Source organism: Molossus molossus, unplaced genomic scaffold (assembly GCF_014108415.1).
Source record: "Molossus molossus isolate mMolMol1 unplaced genomic scaffold, mMolMol1.p scaffold_m16_p_1, whole genome shotgun sequence".
NCBI classification, from domain to species: Eukaryota; Metazoa; Chordata; class Mammalia; order Chiroptera; family Molossidae; genus Molossus; species Molossus molossus.
Genome location: NW_023425344.1, coordinates 190,007,950 through 190,032,939, shown reverse-complemented (window position 1 = coordinate 190,032,939; position 24,990 = coordinate 190,007,950). Strand labels below are relative to the sequence as shown.

General features: G+C 40.6%; 1 protein-coding gene across 2 annotated transcripts in view; it reads right to left on the bottom strand.

Moving 5' to 3' along the window:
* Positions 1-24,990, bottom strand: part of MAPK6 (mitogen-activated protein kinase 6) — a 51,451-nt gene that overhangs the window by 8,178 nt on the left and 18,283 nt on the right. For both annotated transcript variants that reach the window (XM_036270796.1, XM_036270804.1), the window contains exons 2-4: positions 18,076-19,265; positions 15,786-15,930; positions 5,328-5,492 (exon numbers count right to left, since the gene is read on the bottom strand). In XM_036270796.1, coding sequence (XP_036126689.1) covers positions 5,328-5,492; positions 15,786-15,930; positions 18,076-18,630 — 865 coding nt within the window. In that variant the 5' untranslated portion in view covers positions 18,631-19,265. The remainder of the gene's footprint in view (positions 1-5,327; positions 5,493-15,785; positions 15,931-18,075; positions 19,266-24,990) is intronic.

The window sequence follows — 24,990 nt, the reverse complement described above, 5'->3', positions numbered from 1 at the left end:
TTTCTCCTTTCTTTCTCTGATTTCACTGACTAGCTGTTATAATAATCTGTTAATCTCTGTTCACACCAATCTCCTACCAGCATATTATAAAACGCACTTAATCATTTTAGGGCCCTGGTGGGACTACATATACCCAATTCTTCCCACTAACTCAGTCCGTTAGGACTTCCTAAGCTCCTTATCCAGCCTGAACCACACTAACACCAGCCTAAAGGTTGCCTTTACACCACCACACATTCATATGCCTTATGATTTATACCAATCTTCAACTCTGAATTATTTTCACCATCTACTTTGTCTGGCTCCCTAGTCATATAGTACTGATGAAAGCTAGACAGAAAAATCACATACAAAGTCATACTGTAGAATTTCAATTTGGCCTTTGCTACTGTGCTCAGCAATGATCCACACCATCCCTTTATGCTCTCAATCTTCTCTATCATTCCCAACAGATAAATTCACTTCACATCTATCTCAATTCCTATTTCTTTATTATGGTCTATCACACATCCTCTTATCCCTACCTCTGTCTCAAAGGAAAACACAGCCCTTCTCTCTAAAACTAAGCTGTACTCTAGCAAAGACCCTATTCACATTATCTCATTCAAACCTCAATCCATCCAATAAAGACTGAAGAGAAGAAACCTAAGGCTCACTGGTACTCATACTCAGTGATGCAGGACTGAGATTCCTTCCTGTGCTCCCTGCTCTTTTACCCACTCCCCTCTATTACATTACTCTGACCTAGGAGGTCACTTTACAATACACCAAGCTGTTCTTAGTTCTCCTGCAAAAAAAAAAAAAAGTCAGTCTTAATTAGCTCAGGGCCCACATTTCTCAAGGCAAAAAAGACTCTAAGGCACAGAGTTATGGACGATTGACCCAGCACAGAGGGGAGGAGGAGATACATTCAGCTACGCAAGAGGAATACTGTATATTGTAAAATCCCTAGCATTTGGGAACTATAGGTAGCAAATAAAACGAGGAAGTGCTCGGCCAATGTGGCTCAGTTGATTGAGGGAAATCCCATGCACCAGTAGGTTATCGGTTCAATTCCTGATCAGGACACATGCCTGGGTTTCAGGCTCAATCCCCAGTAGGGGGTATGCAGGAGGCAGCCGATCAATGTTTCTCTCTCACTGATGTTTCTCTCGCCCCCTTCTTCTCTCTGAAATCAATAAAAAATTATTTTTAAAAAGGGCGGGGGAGGGGGGAGAGTAAAAAACTAGCCAGACTGAGAACTCCCAAGTATACATATCTACAGTCCAACCTCTGTTCCCAACATTTCCCATCTCGTACATTTCAGTTCTCAACCCAACAACCCTTTTATGCTGATACCTGTATGATCAGTCATGCCTCTCTCAGGTGACAAAGGAGAGAATGCTCAAATATGAGTCAGTTTACCAGTAAACCTCACAATGTGAATATCTCAGGAAATTGTACTGTGCTGTGAATATTTGTATTTTTGCTTTTGTTACAGCTTATTATTAAATTTCCATTTTTTATTGTACATTTCATTTCCTTTTTAATTTTCACTTACATTTTATGTCCTTTTTATTTTTAAAGTGTTTATAGATCAAACACTACATTAGACATGTACTGTATATAAGGTTAAAACGGAATCATTTGGGGGTCTGGAACAGATTAATTCAATTCAAATTATTTCTAATGGGAAAAAAATGCTTCGGTTTTTTTTTTTCCTTTATTGATTTTTAGAGAGAGAGGAAGTGAGAGGGAGAGAGAAATAGAAACATCAATGGCTACCTCCTGCATGGCCCCCACTGGGGATTGGGCCCACAACCTGGGCAATGTGTCCTGATCGGGAATCAAACCAGCGACCTCTTGGTGCATGGGTCAATGCTCAACCACTAAGACACATCAGCCAGACATGATTCTTTTTTTTTCCTTTATTGACTTTTTAGAGAGAGAGAGAAAGAGAGAAGGGAGAGGGAGAGAGAGAAAAACATCGATGAGAGAGAACATCGATTGGCTGCCTCCTGCATGCCCCTCACTGGGGATAGGGCCCACAACTGACTGAGAACTGAATCAGTGACCTCTTGATGCATGGGTTGATGCTCAACTGGTGATCCACAACAGCTGGGCAATGATTTGGTTTTTTAATAGACTTCCAGAATGAATTAAATTCGAGAACCAAGGCTCCACTGTATAGTACATTTCTGTCATTCAGGGGTGGGGAACATCTGCAGGACGTATAAGGCTTGCAAAATCAATACCAGCTAACATCACACACCTCACCAAATTAGCCTGACCAAATATAGCAGGATAATTTTTAACTTGATAATTTTGTATGGCCCTTGAATGATGTTATAATTATCCAAATGGCCCTTGGCAGAAAAAAGGTTCCTTACCCCTGCAAGATAGTTCTTTTGGACAGTACTGCTATAGAGGAAATAGGTCTAAGATATAGAAGTATGTGGTAAACTATAGAGAAAGAGAGGACGAAAGGCTAAGTATAGAGGGAAATGAAAAAGAGGGTACTCATCTAAAGACATTACCCAGAAGGGTCCCTAGTAGTCTTGATGTGTTAATTCATATGGAGCATATCTACTAAGTAAATCTTTAGTCTCAGGAACTTTAAATACTCTGCAGTGGTGAGCCCAGTTCTGCCACTTGTGAATATCAAAGATCTCTGCCCAATGGTTAACTTAATGAATCCTTTATCAAAAATACTCATTCAGCCCTGGCCAGTTTGGCTCAGCAGTTAGAGCGTCAACCTGTGGACCAGAGAGTCCTGGGTTCGGTTCCTGCTAAGGGCGCGTGCCTCAGTTGCAGTTTGTCCCCAGCCCCGGTTGGGGTCATGTGGATGGCAACCTGTCGATGTGTCTCTCACACTGATGTTTTTCTCTTTCTCGTCCCCCCCTCTCTCCCTCCCACTCTATCTGAAGATAAATGCAATAAATGTCCTCGGGTGAAGATAAAAAAAGATACCCATTCAACACATTATGAATAAATCCTAGCCATGAGCTAAATATTCAGGTTGGCTTATAGCTGACTGAGATGGTCCCCACGCTAATGAGAATAGAAAAAAAGAAGATTCAAATTTAGCTAGACTTCAGATGCTTCAACAGTAATGTCCTATATTTCTAGCTTGTCTCTTTTGACAAGACCTAGCAATAGAGCTAATGACTCATTCCAGAGCCTAACCACTTTATCCCTAAGCAGTGTCTTTCAACCTGGCTGAGCAGGGCCATACCTATAGAGGGTTTTAAAAACACAAATGCCACCCAGCCCATGTGGCTCAGTAGTTGAGCGTCAACCCATGCAACAATAGGTCAATGGTTCAATTCCGAATCAAGGTACATGCCCAGGTTGTGGGCCAAATCCCCAGTGGGGGGCATGCAGGAGGCGGCCAAATGATGTTCTCTCTCTCTCTCCCCCTCTCCCTTCTTTCTCTAAAATCAATAAATTTTGCCCTGGCCGGTTTAGCTCAGCGGTTAGAGCGTCAGCCTGTGGTCCCCAAAGACCCTGGTTCGGGTCCCGCTAAGGGCACATACCTCACTTGCAGTTTGTCCCCGGCCCTGGTTGGGTTGTGCAGGTGGCAACTACTCGATGTGTCCCTTTCACGTCATTGTTTCTCTCTCTTTCTCTCCCCCTCCCACCTCTATCTGAACAAAATATCAAAAAATGTCCTCGGGTGAGGATTAAAAAAATAAACTAATTAATTAATTTAAAAAAAAGGTAAAATAAAAAAAAAAACACAGATACCCACCCTGGACGGTTTGGCTCAGCAGTTAGAGAGTCGACCCTCAGACCAGAGTCATGGGTTCAATTCTGGTCAAGGGCATGTACCTTGGTTGTAGTTCAGTCCCGACTCTGGTTGGGGTTGTGTGGGAGGCAGACAGTTGATGAGTCTCTCACATGGATGTTTCTTTCTCTCTCTGTCCCTCCCTCCCTCTCTCACACTCTATTAAAAAATAAATCATTAAATGAATTGATAACTATTTTTTAAAAAAGATAAGAACACTCTGACACACACTCATCTGAACCACACAGAATGAGCAGGGTTGGTGATATGAATAATGGGTACATAATTCAGAGAACGTCTTTTTTTTTTTTTTTATCCTCACCCGAGGACATTTTTCCATTTTTTGTACAGATAGAGTGGGAGGGAGAGAGAGGAAGAGAGAGAGAGAGAGAAACATCGACGTGAAAGGGACACATCGAGTGGCTGCCACCCACACGACCAACCAGAGCCGGGGACAAACTGCAACCAAGGTACATGCCCTTAGCAGGAACCAAACCCAGGACTCTCTGGTCCGCGGGTCGACACTCTAACCACTGAGCCAAACTGACCAGGCCACAATCAACTTTTAAAAAAGGTATTTTTCATGTCTAATGCTCTTCCTGACAAAAAAAAAAATGTTATTACAGATTACTAAAAGAGTTAAAGATTGTCCTGGCCGGTTTTGCTCAGTGGTTAGAGCGACGTCCCACGGACCAGAGAGGCCTGGGTTCGGTTCCCGCTAAGGGCACGTACCTCGGTTGCAGTTTGTCCCCAACCCTGGTAGGGGTTGTGTGGGTGGCAGCCACTTGATGTGCCTCTCTCATGTCGATGTTTCTCTCTCTTTCTTCCTCTCTCCCTCCCGCTCTATTTGAAAATAAATGCAAAAAAAAAAAAAAGTTAAAGCTCTTTGTATCTTATTTATCAACAAATCTAAAGATGTCACTCTATTTTGAGACATGAAATTGCTTTAGTGGTCAATGTTTTGATTCTCTCCAAGTTCCTACTACTTTCAAGCTTACACAAACTCTCACTTTAACATCTAACACAAATCTGCAAACTCTTACATAATGTGTTTGCTCATTATAGAGTTTTGCTCATTCCTCCCCCTCTTCCTTGTTCTGAAGACTTTGCTCCCCACCCCTCCACCACCCAACTGAATTCACTCTTTCATATCTAAATCACATTCTCACTCATACCCACACTTACTTATATAACCCTCAAAGAACTCCATCCATCTTAGTGAGAGCCAGTAATTTAATATACTCATCTATGGTAGACAGACAGAGGTATAAACTCAAAAAGAAAAAGGAGTGAGAACCAGGAGGGATATATTTTTTGAAATGTGGAAAATTATTCAAAGGAGCAAAGAAACAGATTCTAGCCTAAGTGCCAGGCAAAAAAAAAAAAAAAAAAGAAAGTGAGAGTTTAAGTGTTAGGTATACCCTAAATATCTAAAGACTTTTTGGGAGAAAGCCATATAACTAAGGATAAAAAGCTAAAGCTTCCTACACATCCTGCTTACTTACACACACACACACACACACACACACACTTCATGATGTTTAGTCTTGAGTCACAATACCTTCTCGACTAATTCCTGGAAGCAGCTGAGTTAAAGGTTTGTGTGGCTCAGTCATGTCATTTCTAATGTAAACTGGAATTACACTGAGAAGCTCCTGACGGTCTTCCTCATGAACAACAGGTATAGATTCTAAAATCAGCTGCATCTGTTCAAGTTCATGTGCACCTGAGTGAGATGGGGGAAAAAAGACCAAATACAATATAAACAAACACATTCTTGAATGTTTACGAATTTGACAATAAATATTCTAAAGCTATACAAAACTAAGTTAAATATTGTAATGACCACTGGGGAAGAAATTGTTTTAACTGAATCGTTAATCAGCAGGTTACATTATTTCTGATTATCATCAATCTTCTCAAGAAGCCTATTTCAATTTCTACTTACTAATATATTTAGTTTTAGCTCTTTGTTTCTGTAAGAATCTGATTTTTTTTTTTAAATCCTCACCCGAGGACATTTTTCCTTTTTTGTTCAGGTAGAGTGGGAGGGAGAGACAGGAACAGAGAGAGAGAGAGAGAGAGAAACATCGATGTGAAAGGGACACATCGAGTGGCTGCCACCCTCACGACCAACCAGGGCCAGGGACAAACTGCAACCGAGGTACGCGCCCTTAGCGGGAACCGAATCCGGGCCTCTTGGGACCGCAAGTCGACGCTCTAACCGCTGAGCCAAACTGGCCAGGGCAAGAATCTGATTCTTGAAGTCTGGCCTCATATTAAGGTATCACAAAGTGTTGGGAAAAAATATCAATAAACTGGGATTCAAAGAGACTTGGATCCTAGTCTTAGCTGTATCGCTACCTAACAGGCTATAACTGTGGGAATATTTAACATGGTGGTGATGGCCTGATTTTATCATCAATAAAATGGACGGTTGAACTAAATTTGCAAAACAAAATGTTTTATAGTTATGTTAGTCTCAGTTAGCATTTCAGTACCACTATTAAAGAAATAAGAGGAGTGTCCATCAGTAGATGAATGGATAAAAAAGCTGTGGTACATATACACAATGGAGTACTATGCAGCTGTAAGAAAGATCTCTTATCCTTTGAGACGACATGAAGGGACCTGGAAAGTATTATCCTAAGCGAAACAAGCCAAGCAGAAAAAGACAAATACCACATGATCTCACTTATTTGTGGAATATAATGAACATAACAGTCTGAGGAATAGGGTAGACCCAGAGACGTGGAAGTAGGGTACAGACTGACAACCCTATGAAGTGGGAGTGGTGGGGGGAGAGAAGAGAAAAACCACAGAACTTATATGCATGTACGCATAACCAATGGACATGAACAACAAAGCCAGGGATGGGGAGGAGGGTGTCAATGGGGTAAAAAAGGAGAAGCATCTGTGACAAATATAAAATAAAATTAAATTTAAAAAAATATATATATATAAGAGGAAACATTAGGCTAAATGGGTGCCCCCCAAAACCCCACAAATCATCCATTTTGCTTTCTGCTAATTTCTCAAAATTCATTCAACATTCAAATTTTTCTTGAATGCCTACTATAAGTAAGGCACTTTAGACTCCAGGTGTGAAACAAAACAGACCAAGTCTCTACCTTCATGGAGTTTACAATCTGGTGGAGGAAAACAGTTAACTGTAAATATTTATGTCAAATGGTGACAAATGCTATGAGTAAAAATAGAGTAAGCTAAGGGGAAACAGAGGATTGTTGTGGGTAGGGTTGTTAATACATAGATGATGACCAAGGAATACATCACTGAGAAGTTGAAAGTTAAGAAAATTAGGAAACACACCATACATTCATATGGAGAAAGGAAATTCCAGAAAGACTGGAAAAGGCCCAAAGGCCTTGGGTCTGAGAGGATAGGTTTGGCATGTCTAAGAAACAATTTGGCAAGTGTAGCTTGAGGTACAGTGACTGTGGGGGTGGGGATGGGTGGGGACAATAGGTGATAGTGTAGTACCAGAACACAAAGGGTCTGCTTTATTCTGAATGGGATGGGAAGCCATTACAGAATTTGAGCAGGGAAATGACATGATCTGATTTCTGTTTTCAGAGAACTACTAAGGTTGCTATGTGGTAACCAGACTACAGATAGCAAATATTGAAGCAGGAAAGCTAGTTAGAAAGTCTTACATTGACCTGAGACTGGAGACCCCCGACCTGTTGGCTAAGGTCATTCACTGCTGGGGAACTGCCATGTCCCAGACGACCTGCAGCTCTTGCTCTATTAGACCTGGGGCCTTTTTGTCCAGAATCTAATAAAAACTCTGACACCAAAAAAAAAAAAAAAAAAAGTCTTGCATTGGACCAGGAAAGACATAATAGTTGATTAAACTGGGGAGTTCGGGGGATAGTGATACACATAATAACAAGCAGTTAGATTCTGGATATATTTCGAAGGAAAAGCCTACAGGATCTGTACTGACAATGGTGAAGGACGATGCCAAGATTTTGGCCTAAGCAACTGAAAAGTGGCTCTGGTTTTACTATTATGAAAAAGACAGCAAAAGAGAAAGTTTGGAGAAACTATTAGACATCCAACGGATATATTAAGTTGTACCAAAAAACAAAGCTAGGACACTTCCTATAGGTTAAAAAATCACAATTTCCGTCCTGGCCGGTTTGGCTCAGCGGTTAGAACGTCAGCCTGCGGTCCAGAGAGACCCAGGTGCGGTTCCCACTAAGGGCATGTACTTCGGTAGCAGTTTGTCCTCGGCCCTGGTTGGTCGGGCGGGTGGCAGCCACTTGATATGTCCTTTCATGTCGATGTTTCTCTCTCTCTCCCTCTCTCTCCCTCCCACTCTATCTGAACAAAAAATGGAAAAAAAAATGTCCTTAGGTGAGGATAAAAAAACACACACACAATTTCCAATGAAAACTTTAGTCCTTGCCACTTATAGCTCAATTCATTTGAGTCCTATACCTAATAAACACTTAGATCATGCTCATGCTGCTCTTATTGAATGATTCACAAACCTACCAATAAAGCATTAGAAGGAAACAACAACTAGATATTTCAAATGATTTCACAAAGTCATTAAATGTTTAAAGTTTACATGAGTTTACAATAAAAATGATGTTATTTACAGGTGTTTTTTCTTAATCTAATTCTTTTTTTAATTGATTTTTTTAGAGAGAGGGAGAGATAGAAACATTGATGAAGGACAACATTGGCTGGCCGCCTCCTGCATGCACCCCACTAGGGATGGGTCCACACCTGGGCATGTGCCCTGACCAGGAATCAAATCGGCGACCTCTTGGTGCATGGGTCAATGCTCAACCACTGAGCCACACCAGCCAAGCGATCCAATTCTTTTTATTGCTTTACGTAAGCAATGTCTGAATATGCCAAATGAACATTTAAAAATACACTACCTTTTTATAAGCAATACAACAGTAAATTTTGACCCCATTTCATACAACTTGGAGCATAATCTAATAAATTTAAATAAAACAAATTAAATTTTTGCTTTCTTTTTTTTTTAATCCTCACCTGAGGACATTTTTGCATTCATCTTCAGATAGAGCAGGAGGGAGAGAGGGAGGAAGAGAGAGAAACATCAATGTGAAAGAGGCACACCAACAGGTCACCATCCACACAACCCCAACCGGAACCAGGGAAAAACTGCAACCGAGGTACATGCCCTTAGCGTGAACCGAACCCGGGACTCTCTAGTCCATGGGCCAACACTCTAACCGCTGAGCCAAACCAGCCAGGGCAAATTTTTGCTTTCTTGATATAATATTCTGTAAGTTTTAAAATATGTCCACAAATGCTTTGATACTCTTTCCTTCAAAGGGTGGAATGTAATTCTCCTCCCCTTGAGGCTGAGGTGTAGTGACTTGCTTCTAATAAATAAAATAAAGCTCAAGTGACAGTGTGTCACTTTTGAGTTTAAGTCACAAAAAGATATTCTGCATTCATGCCCAACTGATTTTTGAAAAGGGCGGGGGTGGTCAGGAAAATTCAAGAGAGAACGAATCATCTTTTCCATGAATGGTGCCGGAATAACTAGATAGCCACGTTCAAAAGAATGAGACTGGACCCCTACCTCAAACCATGCATAAAAATTAACTCACAATGGATCAGACCTAAATTTAAAGCTAAAACTATAAAACTCTTAGGTGTTAGGCAATACTTTCATAGATATGACACTAAAAGCAGAGTGACAAAAGGAAAAAAAAAAGATAAATTGGATTAATCAGATTTTTTAAATCTTCTCTTTCAAAACACACCATTAAGAAAATTAAATGATAACCCAGAGTGGGAAAAAACACATGCAAATTATGTACCTGATAAGTGATTTGTATCCAAAATATGTAGAGAATTCTTACACCTCAATTATAAAAAGACAACCCAATTAAAAAGTAGGCAATGGGCCCTGGCCAGTTTGGCTCAGCAGTTAGACCATTAGCCTGAAGACCCAAAGGGTCTCTCTCAGGTTCAATTCCCAGTCAAGAGCACATAACTGGGATGCAGGTTCGATCCCTGGCTCTAGTTGGGGTGATGTGGGAGACAACTAATTGATGTTTCTCTCTTTCTCTCCCCCCCACTTCCTCCCTTCCACTCTACTTAAAAATCCATGAAAGAGCCCGGCCAGTGTGGCTCAGTGGTTGAGCATTGACCCATGCACCAAGAGGTCACCAGTTCGATTCCAGGTCAGGGCACATGCCCAGGTTGTAGGCCTGATTCCCAGCGAGGGCATGCAGGAGACAGCCACTCGATGTTTCTATCTCTCTCTCCCCCTCTCTCTAAAATCAAGAAAGAAAAAACAAAAAATTCCATGAAAGAGCCCTGGCCAGTTTGGCTCATCGGTGGAGGACTGGCCTGTGGACCAATGAGTCATGGGTTTGATTCTGGTCAAGGGCATGTACCTCAGTTGCGGTTCAACCCAAGCCCTGGTCAGGGTCATGTGGGAGGCAACCAGTAGATGTGTCCCTCTCACGTGATGTTTCTCCCTCTCTCCTTTTCTCTCCCTCCCACTCTGTTTGAAGATAAACAGAAAAATATCCTCCAGTGAGGATTAAAAAAATTTTTTAAATCCATGAAAGAAACTTCCAGTCAAGATGGCAGTGTAGGTAAATGCAATATCGCCTCCTCCCACAAACACATCAAAATTAAACTACAGAACAAACATCCTTCAGGACCGCCTGAAACCAAACTGAATGAAGTCCTACAACTACGAAATTAAAGCAGCAGCCACATAGAGACTGGGAGGAGGGGTAGAGGCATGGACAGGCTGGTACCACACCTACGTGTGACCCATAAAAATCAGGAGGAATAGCTCGGCGATGAAGGTCCTCCCTGAGGAGAGAGGGGTCCCTGTCCCACACCATGCACTTAGCTCAGGGTTCCAGTGCCAGGAAGAGAAGTCCTCACAACCTCTGGCTGTAAAACCCAGCAGTAACTGAGGCTAAGGGAGGCTGTGGCTGTTGGAGCCCCTAGCAGATCCTCATAAAAGGCTTGCACACGGGACCTGCTCCCTCTGAGCTCCAGCCAGGAGGGGAGGCAGCTTGAAAGGCACCAAAGACATATGAGGAAGAACTGAGTTGTTTGGCATTGGGGTGAGAGCTGGAGAGGCAGCTTTATCCTGGACAGACCTATTAGTGGAGGCCTTTGTTCCTTTGGTGAGCCCTTCCCCCACAGGGCAGGCAGTCGGTGGCTATACCTGGGAACTCTAGCAACCTGGCTCATATTGTTTGCCCCACCCTGGTGATTCCCTGAGGCCCTGCACCACCCAACTTTCAGGCCCACCCAAGCTGTTTCCAAAGGGTTACCAAAGGATTGGCCTGTTTTGGCTCCTGCTTCAGATTTTCCTAAATTCTCTCAAACAAGCAGCATCTGGCCACAGCTGGCCCCACACCTCTCGCTAAGTGGCCCTAGGCCCAGCACTAGAAGCAGCCAGACTTGGTTCACAGCTTGGCTTCATCTGAGCACCTCCAAGCTCAGCACAAGCAGCACCCATCGGCAGATCACTTTGTAGCTTATGTCTGGTGGCCCTGGGTAGAACACAGGCAGTGGGTGACCTTGCCCCAGAGCCAGCACACCCAGTGGATAGCTTCAGACCACATCAAAGCACCACCACCCAGCCACCTCCACAAGTGACACACTCAAGGAATGGACTCAGTGGGTACCAGAGCACTACTGAAGTAAGTCTTGCTCTGTGTAGTGGGCCCCTGGAAAACTGATCATCCAAGGTAGTCAGAGATCAGTTATTAGTGGGCATATCCAGTCCTCGCAGCTGATCGGCCGAGTAAGACCCTCCCACTACTCCTCCCACTGACGTGCCAAAGGCAATCAAGATTCAATTACAACAGAAGGGTGTAAAGCGCACATGAGGGTTGCACCTCGAGGGCCCAGCTGGGAGACCAGGGAGCCTGTGCCACTAGACCCTACAGGACAGCTACTACAACAGGCTACCCTAGGAAGCCCAGGAGACACAGCAACTCTACCTATAACATAGAAACAAACACAGAGAGGCAGCCAAAATGAGGAGACAAAGAAACATGTCCCAAATAAAAGAACAGAACAAAACTCCAGGAAAAGAACTAAATAAAATGGAAATAAGCAATCTAACAGATGCAGAGTTCAAAACACTGCTTATAAGGATGCTCAATTAACTTAGTAAGGGTCTCAAGAGTACAAAAAAGGACCAGTAAGAAATGAAGGATGGCCCTGGCCGGTTTGGCTCAGCGGTTAGAGTGTCGGCCTGCGGTCCCGAGAGACCCGGGTTCGGTTCCCGCTAAGGGCATGTACCTTGGTTGCAGTTTGTCCCCGGCTCTGGTCAGTCGTGCGGGTGGCAGCCACTCGATGTGTCCCTTCACGTCGATGTTTCTCTCTTTCTCTGTTCCTCTCTCCCCCTCCTACTCTACCTGAACAAAAAAATGGAAAAATGTCCTCGGGTGAGGATATAAAAAAAAAAAAAAAAAAAAAAAATGAAGGATTGAAGGATGCACTAACTGAAATAAAGAATAATTTACAGGGAATCAACAAGAGAGTAGGTAAAGACAAGAAGCAAACCATCGAATTAGAATATAAGAAAGCAAAAAACACCCAATCAGAACAGCAGAAAGAAAAAAAAAAATCCAAGAAAATGAGGATAGTATAAAGAGCCTGTGGGGCAACTTCAAGTGTACCAACATTCACATCATGGGAGTGCCAGAAGAAGAGAGAGGGCAAGAAACTGAAAACCTATTTGAAAAAATAATGACAGAAAACTTTCCTAACTAGGTGAAAGAAACAGACATACACGTCCAGGAAGCACAGAGAGTCCCAAACAAGATGAACCCAATGAGGTCCACACCAAAACACATCATCATCAAAATGCAAAAGGTTAAAGACAAAGAGAATCTTAAAAGCAGCAAGAGAAAAGCAGTTAGTTGCCTACAATAGAGCTCCCATAAGGCCAGGAGGGAGTGGCAAGATATATTTAAAGTGATGAAAAGCAAGGACCTACAACCAAGATTACTCTATCCTGCAAAGCTATCATTTAGAATCAAGGGCCACATAAAGTTTCCCAGACAAGAAAAAGCTACAGGTGTTCACCACCACCAAACCAGTATTATATGAAATGTTGATGTGTCTTCTTGAAGAAGATAAAAAAAATATGAACAATAAAATGGCAATAAATACATATCTACCAACAATTTAATCTAAAAACAAAATGAGCAAGCAGACAGAAACAGACTCATAGATACACAGAACTTTTTGTTGGTAGCCAGATGGGAGGGGAGTTGGGTGAAAAAGATGAAGGGATTAGGAAGTACAAATTGGTTGTTAGACTGATGAACCTCAAAGGGAAGGGGGGAGGTGGGCAAGAAGAGAGAAACCAAAGAACTTATCTGCATATATGCATAACCAGTAGACACAGACGATAGTGTGGGGAAAAAGCAGGAGGGGGGCAGGTTTGGTGAGAAGTGGGTCAAGGGGGGAAAAAGAGGGACATCTGTAATACATTCAACAATAAAGAATAGTTTAAAAAAATGTTTAAAAAATAAATTAAAAAAATAATAAATAAAATAAAAATCCATGAAAATATATCCCTGGGTGAGGATTAACACACACACACAGCCCTGGCCAGTTTGGCTCAGCAGTTAGAGGGTTGGCCTGCGGTCCAGAGAGACCCAGGTTTGGTTCCCGCTAGGGGCGCCTACCTTGGGTGCAGTTTGTCCCTGGCCCTGGTTAGTCATGTGAGTGGCAGCCACTCAATGTGTCCCTTTCACATCAGTGTTTCTCTCTCTCTCTCCCCCTCCCACTCGATCTGAACAAAAAATGGAAAAATGTCCTCGGGTGAGGATACACACACACACACACACACACACACACACACACACACACAAACACAATGAGATACTACATCATTTCACATCCAAAAAGACAGACTAATAGGACAGACTATACTTTAAATAATTATTAGTGAGCCCTGGCCAGTTTGGCTCAGAGGTTGGAGCACTGACCTGCGGGGACCAGAGAGTCTGGGTACCAAAAAATAAAAAATAAATAAATAAATAGATAGATAGATAGATAGATATCAGTGAAAATGTGCAGAAATTGGATTGCATGCACTGCTAATGGGAATGTAAAATGGTGTGGCATTTCTTCAAAAACTTAAAGAGTTATCATATGACACTGTTAATGGTTACAACAGAAAACATGTTGTAAAATTAGATGATGTCGCTCAGTGGTTGAGTGTCGACCCATGCACCAAGAGGTGGCTGGTTCGATTCCCAGTCAGGGCAGAGGTTGTGGGCCAAATCTCCAGTGGGGAGCATGCAGGAGGAGATCGATGTTCTCCCTCATCGATCTTTCTCTCTCTCTTTCCCTCTCCCTTCCTCTCTAAAAAAAAAAAAAAAAAATCAATTAAAAAAAATTAGATGCTTCTAAGAACCCATGAATACACTAAAAAAATATAGAACTGTATATTTTATGTGCGTGAACTGTATAGTGTGTAAATTATATCTTGAGAGAACTTTCTTAAAAAAGATACGTTAACTTTCTTTGCTCTCTCCTTTGGATCATTAGTTCTTCTGGGAGAAGCCAGCCTCCATATTGTGAAGACACTCAAGCAATCCCATGGAGAAGCCCACATGGTCAGAACTGAGGCCTCCTGCTAAAAGTCATGTGAGTAAGCTATCTAGAAGTGGAAACTACTATCTGAGGCAAGCCTTCAGATGATTGTATCCCCAACCAACATCTCAACAAAACAAATCTGAGCAAGAACCAGATGGCAAAGCCACTCGCAAATTCCTGACCCATAAAAACTGTGAGATGACAATTGTTTGCTGTTGCCCAGCCAGTGTGGTTCAGTGGTTGAGTATCAACCTATGCACCAAGAGGTCACCAGTTCAATTCCCTATCAGGGCACATACCCAGGTTGTGGGCCTGGTCGCGGGAGGGAGAGGGGGATGCAGGAGGTGCAATTGACCAATCAATGTTTTCTTTCATCAATATTTCTCTCTCTCTCTCCTTCTCCTTTCCCCTCTAATATCAATAAAGGGAAAAAAAATATTTATGTAACAGTAATAATTGTTTTGTTGTTTAAGCCACTAAATTTTGAGGTAATTTGTCACACAGCAACAAATAATTATTTTATATATCAAAAGGTACTTGAATATCAGTAATATAACTTACAATTATAGTATTGTTCCTCAGAAAAACTTCAATCCACTTAACAATTTTTTAAAAATATTTTTAGCCCTGGCCAGTTTGGCTCAGCGGTTAGAGCGTCGGCCTGCAGTCTGGAGAGACCCGGGTTCGGTTCCCGCTAAGGGCACGTACTTCGGTTGCAGTTTGTCCCCGGCCCTGGTTGGTCGTGCGGGTGGCAGCCACTCGATGTGTCCCTTCACGTCGATGTTTCTCTCTCTCTCTCCCTCCCACTCTATCTGTACAAAAAATGGAAAAATATCCTCAGGTGAGGATAAAAACAAAAAAAAAACAAAAAAACAAAAAAAAAATATTTTTAAATATTTTTTCTTAAATATGTTTTTATTGATTTTTTTTTTTTTTTTTGTATGTGGTATGTGCCCCTAGCAGGAACTGAACCTGGGACTCTCTGGTCCACAAGCCAACACTCCAACCGCTGAGCCAAACCAGACAGGGCTGTTTTTATTGATTTTTTTAGATTAAGAGAGAAACAATGATTTATTACACCCTGACCAGGGACTGAACCCACAACGTGGGTGTATGGGGACAATGCTCTAGCCAACTAAGTTATCTGGCCAGGGCAGAACACTAGAATTCTGACTGTATTAACTGAGTGAGTGAACAGTTCAGTGAATATGTGAATACGTTTTCTCAATGTTTTAAATACTAAATGGTTACAGGGTAATATTAAATATTAAAAACACCATTTTATCTTTACATTTTAATATTCCAGACTATAATAAATTGTTTTAAATCTTATATAAAACTTTCTTCATAAATACATTCAAAATTATTTCTCTTTGGAATTTTACCCCATATATTTTAACTTTCTAACCTGCAAAGAGGGTTTTACCAGTCAGCATTTCAGCAAAGATGCAGCCTGCAGCCCACATGTCAATGGCTTTAGTATAATTATTAGGAGAAAGTAAAAGACGTGGAGATCTGTACCATTTAGTAACCAATCCTTCAGAAAGATGACCCTGAAAAAGAAACAAAAACATACTTTAATTTTTCACTTTAGCTGAAAAATTAGAATAGTATATAAAACTTGATTCATTAAAGAATCCTTATCTAGCCTGCCCAGTGTGGCTCAGTGGTTGAACATCGACCCATGGACCAAGAGGTTACCGGTTCAATTCCTGGTCAGGGCACATGCCCAGGTTGTGGGTCAAGTCCCCAGTGGGGGGCATGCAGGAGGCAGCCAATCAATGCTCTCTCTCATTGATGTTTCTCTCTCTCTCTAAAATCAATGAAGAAAAAAATTTTTTAAAAGAATCTTGCAACTAAGAAAACAAAAAACAAACAAAATAAACCCAACAAGCCATAATTGTGAAATCCTAAAATACTGTTGATTTCTATGCTTATTTTCAAGGCTTTTGACTTTTGAGGTTAAATGGAGGTTAAGCTCTCCCTGGGATATACCATCTATAAGCTGATGTTCACATGAAGTCTGCTGACCAAAATATACTGTAACTCTAGGCCACACATTCAAAATATGTTTCAGAAGAGGAGCTATTTTTCACTTCAAGTCTTAATTAAGGAGCAGGTATACTTCAAATCAAGGAGAGAGGTAGGAAAGAGCACCAGAGGTGCTACTTATAAACCAATGAAAACCTTCTTATTGACAACCCAGGGGACCAGGCTCTACTACACATTCCATTCCTAATCAACTCGTCTATAAAGCATTTGACAAAAACAGTTATACATATATTGCTTTATTTCATCTTCAAACCAACCCTGAGAAATTGTAAAGGAAGATATTAATTCCATCTGTGGGGGCAATAACAAAGAGATTAAAGAATCTGCCTAAGGTCATAAAGCTTAGATAGATGTAGAAATGGAACTCAATTTTAGATAGTCTAACTCTTTGTTCAATGGTCTATCCACAATACTTCATTGTTACCCATAAAGAGGATGTGGTCATACATTTCATTTTAATACTCAATTTCTGTGTTATGGTTTTTTTCTTTAAGTTATACTTAATGTTAGATAATATGTGAGAATGAAAAGATATTTTTATTTTAGACATGTGCTGTGGGAAGCCAAGCAGGCAGCACTCCTAGTGAAATCCTGCTCAACTTTTATATTTTAAACATCAGAGTCCTGCACATCATTTCATTTGAAAACTAAAAGACCAGGGTTTGTCTTGGAAAATATTAACTTCTTGTACGAAGGCAACTTATCTAGGCAAAGCTACTATGAGTCCTATTGGCTAGTTTTACCGCTTATTTTATCTTTAGGTGAATTTAGATTTTAAACAAATTGTGTCTAAATAAGGTATAACAGAACAGTATAGTCTCAAAGGGGAAAAAAATCAAAAATTTGAAATTGCATCCTCTCTTACCTTTATAGGGATCACACTTCTGCCCTAAACACATAAGAATAAATTCCACTTTTAAATAAGAAAGAATTTAAATTATAATTAATAACCATATACTTTTAGAAATTTGTATTAGAATTACCACTCGACCTTCATTTCAAATGCAGCGAGACTGTGAATGAAAGATCTGTATCAGAAGAAAGATACTATGGCCAGGCCAGCGTGGCTCAGTTGGTTAAGCCTGGTCCCGTGCACCAAAGGGCTGCCGGTTTGATTCCCAATCAGGGCACATACCTGGGTTTCGGGACCATATGGAAGGCAACTGACTGATATTTCTCTCTCTCATCAATCTTTCTTTCTCTTTCTCTCTAAGCACATCCTCGGATGAGGATAAAATATTTTTTAAAAAGAAAAGGTATATGTAAAGTTTAATACAACTAACTAGCCCTGGCCAACTTGGCTCAGCGGTTAGAACATTGGCCTGCGGACCAATGAGTCGTGGGTTCAATTCCGGTCAAGGGCACGTACCTTGGTTGCAGTTTGGCCCCAACCCTTTTCAGGTACAGGAGGCAACCAGTTGATATGGCTCTATCCCATCAATATTTCTCTCTGGCTCTCTCTCTCCCTCCCTCCTACTCTATCTGATAATAAGTAGAAGAGTATCCTCGGGTGAGGAATATAAAAAAAAAGAAGAAAAAATACCACTAACTAAAAATTCTGCCACAATATATAGAGGAAATACAAAAGAACACATTCCTAATGATATACATCAGTAAAGGTCTGTCTCAGCTGGCTTTCCACATACCTTATGGGAATAATGGGGATCCATGATCCGCGCAAGACCAAAGTCACCTATCTTCAGCACCAAGTCTTCAGTATTAATAAAAAGATTAGCTGGTTTGAGATCTCTGTGCAGTACATTTGCAGAGTGAATATATTTGAGCCCACGTAGCAGCTGATACATGAAAAGCCGGGCATGCTCTTCCAGTAAAGGGCCCTGCTCCAGCACATTAGCCAAGTCTGTCTCCATGTACTCCTGAACAATGTAAACACTGTTCAGTTCAGTAAGAGAGCCCACATCGTCTGTTAACTGGCTTCCACTAGGACCAAGAATTTCAAACACTTTCACAATGTTATCATGGTCAAGTCTTCTAATAATTTTGATTTCACGTAGAGCATGTTTGACACTCTGGGGATCAGTAAGGACAATTTTCTTGATGGCTACTCTTTTGTCACAGTCATTGTCTACAGCAGAAAAAACCAAGCCATTGCCTCCACAACCCAATGGTTTTAAATCCATATACCTAGAGCCCAGATCAAAACCATGAATGTTCATGAGACTTTCAAATTTCTCTGCCATTTTGAAACCCTTACTACTGCCTTTTCCTTTCGAATTGTTGAACTTGTGTAAACAAGGAAGAAAACTGGCATCAAAAGGAAGGATCTTTCAAAAAGAGAGAAGAAAAACAATTTTGCTTCCACAGCAAGATGGTTTCTTGATGTTCATTGCATATGCCAACCAGGCCCGTTGAGTTCCCCTTAGATTTAAAGCTCAAAAAGCTCTCCTCATATTGAGAATTAAAAAGATTGCAGTACTCATAGTTCAAGAAAGGGGCAGCAACTCTGCAGACATTTAAAGAAAACACTCGAGAAACTCAAACGGAATGAAATGACATACTATGCACTCAGATTTACTGTGCTAAACGATTTAACATTTAACAAAAATGTGAATAAATATGCACACAACAGGCTTCTATGAACATTCTCCTCACAGTGCAGATACATTCAGTGTTGGACTGGTCCTGAGCAGCATCGTAGTAAGGTGCTGATAAGCACTATTTCCGTTTTGCTTCTTTTCTTCCTTTGTTGCTGTATATTTCAACAGGAAGCCCTGGCAGCTGTTGTTTAACAGAAGATGTCTTTTGTTAGTGATCAGGTGGCTCCAGCTCACCACAATCACAATCAAAGCTACCGTCCATTTTACTCTGATACAACCTAGGGGATGAGAAAAAAGAATAGTTACCACTGCAGGAAATGTTCTTTTCTTCGACTCTATAAAGTGACACGGATTGGGCATTTAGCTATAAACTACTACTGTTACGTTAAACTTCTTTTATAGTCACTAAATGTTAAGATTACCCTCAATCGAAAATATCTATGTTGTAAGCAATTTCCATGTCTTGGCTCAGACTCCAGATCCCATCACACTAGATTGTTTATAATGTTTAGGCTCATTGGGTTGTATCATTTCTTAATTGCCAACAAGTAAAGGAAGGGAAGTTCAGAATATTTTTACAGAATTCTTTAGAATTTTTTGAGGCTTAAAACATTTGTTACACAAAAGAATAAATAAAAAGTGCACCAATGCTTGGCAATTTTTCTTCAAGGAACAATTACTACAGAAATGTTTGAAAATTAACATACAAAACTTTTTTTGTAATCGCAAAATATTAAAAACAGCTAAACGTTCAGCAATAGAATGAGTTATATTCATTTATCGACTACTATATAATAGTAAAACTGAATACAAATGGTTGAAATCACTAAATATACACTAAATTTAAAAAGCAAGTTGCAGATAGAAATGTGCATGCTGAAACTAGTTTTATCAAGTTCATAAACATGCAAAATAGTGCTGTTTTATGGGTGCATCGGAATATAGCAAAAGTATAAAAAACTTGATATAACTGATAACAAATTCATAATAATTTCCTTGAGAAATAAAGAAAGGGATTAGAATCAGGGTGAGATTACAACATATGCTTCAAATATATCTTTAATGTGTTATTTCTTTTTTAAAAATTAAAGTATGACAAATTATTAGAATCTTATAGAGCTGAGTGGTATGTATATGAAGAGTTCATATTATAGTGGGGGAAAACAGACTGACAAATAAGCAGAACACACAGGTGTCAGAAGGCAGTGAGTGGTATGGAAAAATAAAGGGGGCAGGGCGGGTGGTTAAGGAATGCCTCTCTGATAAGGTGCTATTGAAACAAAGCTCTAAAGGAGGATGCTATGTGGGAGTAACTATTTCAGACAGAGGGCTAGCACTGAGTGTGAGTGTCTCTCTCATGTCTGAGAAACTAGGAGGCCAATGTAAGTAGCTCATTTCAATGTATATACAAGTAATACAGCCTAACCCCTAAATGCAAAGGCTTCCTGTTGCTGACTTTTGATCTAAAAGGTAGTAGAGGTGCAATATTCCTTTATTCAAAAGACCAATCATTTAAAGGCATTAAGAAACTGTACCAGTGTATGAAATAAAGCAGCCCATTCCAAACATGGTGTGATAACTTCTAGTAACCTTCAGTTGTGGCTTAAGAGAACTGCTAGGATTCTCAAACACATCAGCTGTTCCACATTAGTAAAGCTTTTGTACTGGCTCAATTTCCCACCCGCTTCACATTCCTACATACCTCACACGTGGAAATACAAGAGTCTAAAAGATATACAGCACTTGCCTCAAATTGAGCAAATCCTCAATTCTGAGAAATCAACAAACATGAAAAATTACATGTGAAAGAGAAAATAATGATACTAATAACTCAAGAGACTAAGTAGATAAATGACCCTTATGGCAACAGCTTTAATTTAACAAAAATTGATACTTACTATCCCTGAGTTCTTTTAATAAATATGAGCACTTCTTGTATCTGCTTAATATTGTGAAGGACAGCAACAGCATAATAGCTTCCTTTGTTTTACTATAATAGAGATGGTTTCCTCAGGTGGCAAGTTTTTGTCTGCTTCTCAGAAATCAGGAAAAAAAAAAAAGCAGAATCCTAAAAATTCTGTAGCTTATTAATCTATTTGTAGTAAAACATTTAAAAGTTAATTTGTGCCCTGGCTGGTGGCTCAGTAGTTAAGAGCGTAGGCCCACGGACCAAAGAGTCGTGGGTTTGATTCCTGTCAAGGGCATGTACCTCTGTTCCTCAGTTGCGGTTCGGTCCCCAGCCCTGGTCGGGTTCGTGTGGGAGGCAACCAGTCCATGTCTCCCTCACATGGATATTTCCCTCCCTCTCTCCTTCCCTCCCATTCTGTCTGAAGATAAATGGAAAAGTATCCTCGGGTAAGGATTTTAAAAATAAAATAAAAATAGATAAATAAAAACAATAGTTTTAAAATAATAATAAAATAAAAGTTAATGTTTGCAAATAAACTTCTGAATTTAAAAAAATACTTCAGATTTTTAAAGGGCTTTCATTAATACTGTGTGTCCCATCAATTTTTTCTATTTGTATACATGCTGATACTTCCTGTTCCCTACCAAACATCCTATAAAAACAGTATTTTTCAAAAGCTCCAGTACTTCTGAAACTTATTTCTATTTTCCATGTGAAATAGAATATTGTTCACACCTACCTTTCTGCCTTAATGTAGACAATTCCTTAAAGCTTTTGAGTTTTAACTTTTTTATAAATGTACATTTTTAAGTCAGTTCTATAGATAGACTTGACATAAAAACAGTAAAATATCTAAGTATTCTCTTAAGTTTCTAGTTCACTAATAGAGCAATCAGTCAAGCACAAATAGTGCTTTGTCAAAAATGACACCACTATGCTCTGGCCAGTTTGGCTCAGCAGCTGGAGTGTTGGCCTGCGGACCAATGGGTCACGGGTTCGATTCTGATCAAGGGCATGTACCTCGATTGGGGTTTGTCCCCAGCCCTGATAGGGGTCGTGCAGGAGGCAACCAGTCAATGTGTCCCTCTCACGTCGATATTTTTCCTTCTCCCTTTCTCTGTCTCTCTTCCTCTATCTCCCTCCCACTCTGTCCGAACAGAAATGGAAAAATACCCTTAGGTAAGGATTAAAAAAAAAAAAGATACCACTATTATCTGACAGAATGGCACTATAGTAGGAATTGCAGCCAGATTAGAGAGCCATGAGAATGAGAGCTCTCTACTCAAGAACCCTTCCCCCATTCACATCCATCCCCTTTACATATCAGTAACATCAAGAAGCATCACAGGCCAGAAACAAGAAAAAGGGTGAAAATGCCTTTTCAGAAATCTCCGTGACTGATCAGCACTTACAGGGGTATAGAGTAGGTAAAAATTCATCTCAGGGAAAGTAGGAGCTTGTGCCTATGCCGAGAACCGCAGTCCTCATAAATTCAGATGATGACTTTATTAAAAGCCTTGAACAAACTTCAGAAATATGAGACCATTCTAAAAAGAGAAGGTAAAATTTATTCAGAAAACTGTAATTCCACTAGACAGTGAGGCCAACACCAATAAAAAAAAATTGGGGGGGGGGGGGCATTATTTAAAATAACAGTGCTTGCCCAGTGATCTGACTCACTGTTGTGTGAGTAGTATTCTTCCAAGTCCTCCAATATCCATTAGACCAAAAGCTACTGGGGCACCTTTTCATCCAGGAGCCCACCTTAATCAGTATGTTGGAGGTAATGTTATACCTCTGCATGATAAAGTGGATCCAGTAAATGTTTCTCATTTACTCACACTTCATTCAGCAATTATTTGCTAATTACATATTATGTGTCTGTCGATATACTAGGTACAGGGGATAAAATGGTAAATAAAAACAGATTGAAGCCCTGCCCTCATGGAGTTTACAGTATGGAGACAAACGATAAAGTAACACAGAAAAAAGGAAATGCAAGGGGGACAAATGGTACCAAGGAATGGTACAGGATGCTATGAGAGCCTACACACTAGGGGATCTGACCTAATTAGGGAGATCAGGATGTGTGTGTGTGCCTCTAGGAGCCATAAAAAGGCAGAAGCCTCCCATGCTCACTCTTAGTGACCATAAAAACAGTTTCCTCCTTATCACATTGACCCTCATTAAGAGTTGTACTCCAAATCCTGATCTCTCCAAGCATCTCCATCTTCCACATCAATCATAGAGCTCCTTGGCATCACTAAAGCATGCAGATACAACTCAACTGTACCAGCAAATTACTGGTCAGAACATCCTCCATCCACATCAATCACCTCTAGAAATGTCCCATTTATACCATGTTTTCCACCATCTTTCATGTTTAATTTTATAAAAGCAAAGTTCAAGGCTTACACTTAAGAAAGATCTGGGGTTGCCTGGCCGGTGTGGCTCAGTGGACTGAGCATCGTCCTATGGACTGAGAGGTCTGGGTTCAATTCCTGGTCAGGACACATACCCAGACTGAGGACTCAATCCCAAGTAGGAGGCGTGCAGGAGGCAACTGATCAATGTTTCTCTCTCGCATCAATGTTTCCATCTCTTTCTCCCTTCCTCTCTCTCAAAAAATAGAGAGAGAGAGAGAAAGATCTGGGGTTCCACATTCCTTTTGCACCTTCCACACACTTAAAGGGAAGAAAAGAAAACTAAGATGGTGAAGTAACTTAAAATGACCCTTTGCAACATCCTTCCAATTTCTCTACCTCCAAAGGTTACCCACCCATTCCCTTACCAACCTCAGCAATGATACTGTGTTGCTTGGAGCAAGTTCATTAAGTTTTAATTAGTTGAGTCGATGTTGTTTTGTTTTTAACAATTTGTGAATAAAATGAAGTGCAGAGAATGACTCATAAGAATGAAGTTTGCTTTATGCTTTACCAGTGGTTTTTCAGTGATCCACCATAACATGGAAGTAAAACCTCTGTATGTAGCCCAGACTGGGTACCAGCTTCCAAGTTTATAAGACAGTTTCTGAAACTGCATTAAAAACAACTGTCTCATCAAGCATCCCTTTCTTCCCTAAATTACCTGCTACTTTCCTTCAAAAAGCCCAGCCCCAAGACCATGAGAAATACAGGTACTGTGAGTCAAGCTTAAGTATATGAAGTTATAAAATGAAAAAGAAGAAACTCCACTCTGTCCCATCACCCCCATTCTATAGAAAATGGGATTTTCTTTCCCTTCTAATCCAGTTACAACTTGGCCTGTGTCAGTAAGGGAGCCTGGATCTGCAAAGCAAGTTTGAGATGAGGGCCTTAAACATAAAGGTTACCTTACTGGTTCTCTCTTCCAACTTCCATTCTGCAACTTCTCAGGTTAAATGCTGATATGGGTCATCTGGACTGATCAAACTCACTGACAGCTACCCCCCACCTCCTCCCTCTCCTCAACAGTTCTTGTTTATTTTGCTCTTCTCCAGGGTCAAGTGAGTAATTTGAGTTAACTGGAATCCAGCCAGACTCACATCTTCTCAGCCAAAACCCAGCTGCTATTGGAGAGAAAGGAAAGGTTGAGCTCTACTTATATTCACCCAGAACTGTCTCCTAACCCTGGCACAGAAAGGTGTTGTTAAAGCAAATTCACTTTTACTTAAATCGTGTCTCAAACTCTCATTAAAGCTACTAACTTTCTAGGGTGCAGAAGGCCAAAGGCTGGAGCTTAACTGCTTGCTCATATGCATTCTTGACAAAGCCCTTGCTCCTAACGTAGAATAGTCCTAGGAGTTCTCGGGAACCCCCCTCAGGATTTGGACCTCAAAGAGGCCCAGAGTGCAAATCAGTGTCAGTGAATGATCTTAGGAACATAGGGTGGGAGGGAGGACCTTAAAATCAAAACACCAACGTCTAACAGGCTTTGCCTCCTATCAGGAACTACTGCTAGCTACAGAAACTTTAAAAGTCAAAGACAGATTATTATATAGTGGCAAGCAAAGTATCCAATTTTTAAAAACTTCTCTTCCATTTCCAACTTCTATTCTTAAATTGTCTGAGCCTTTGTTTAAATCCATTTCAACTTGCCTCTGACCTTAAAAAGCG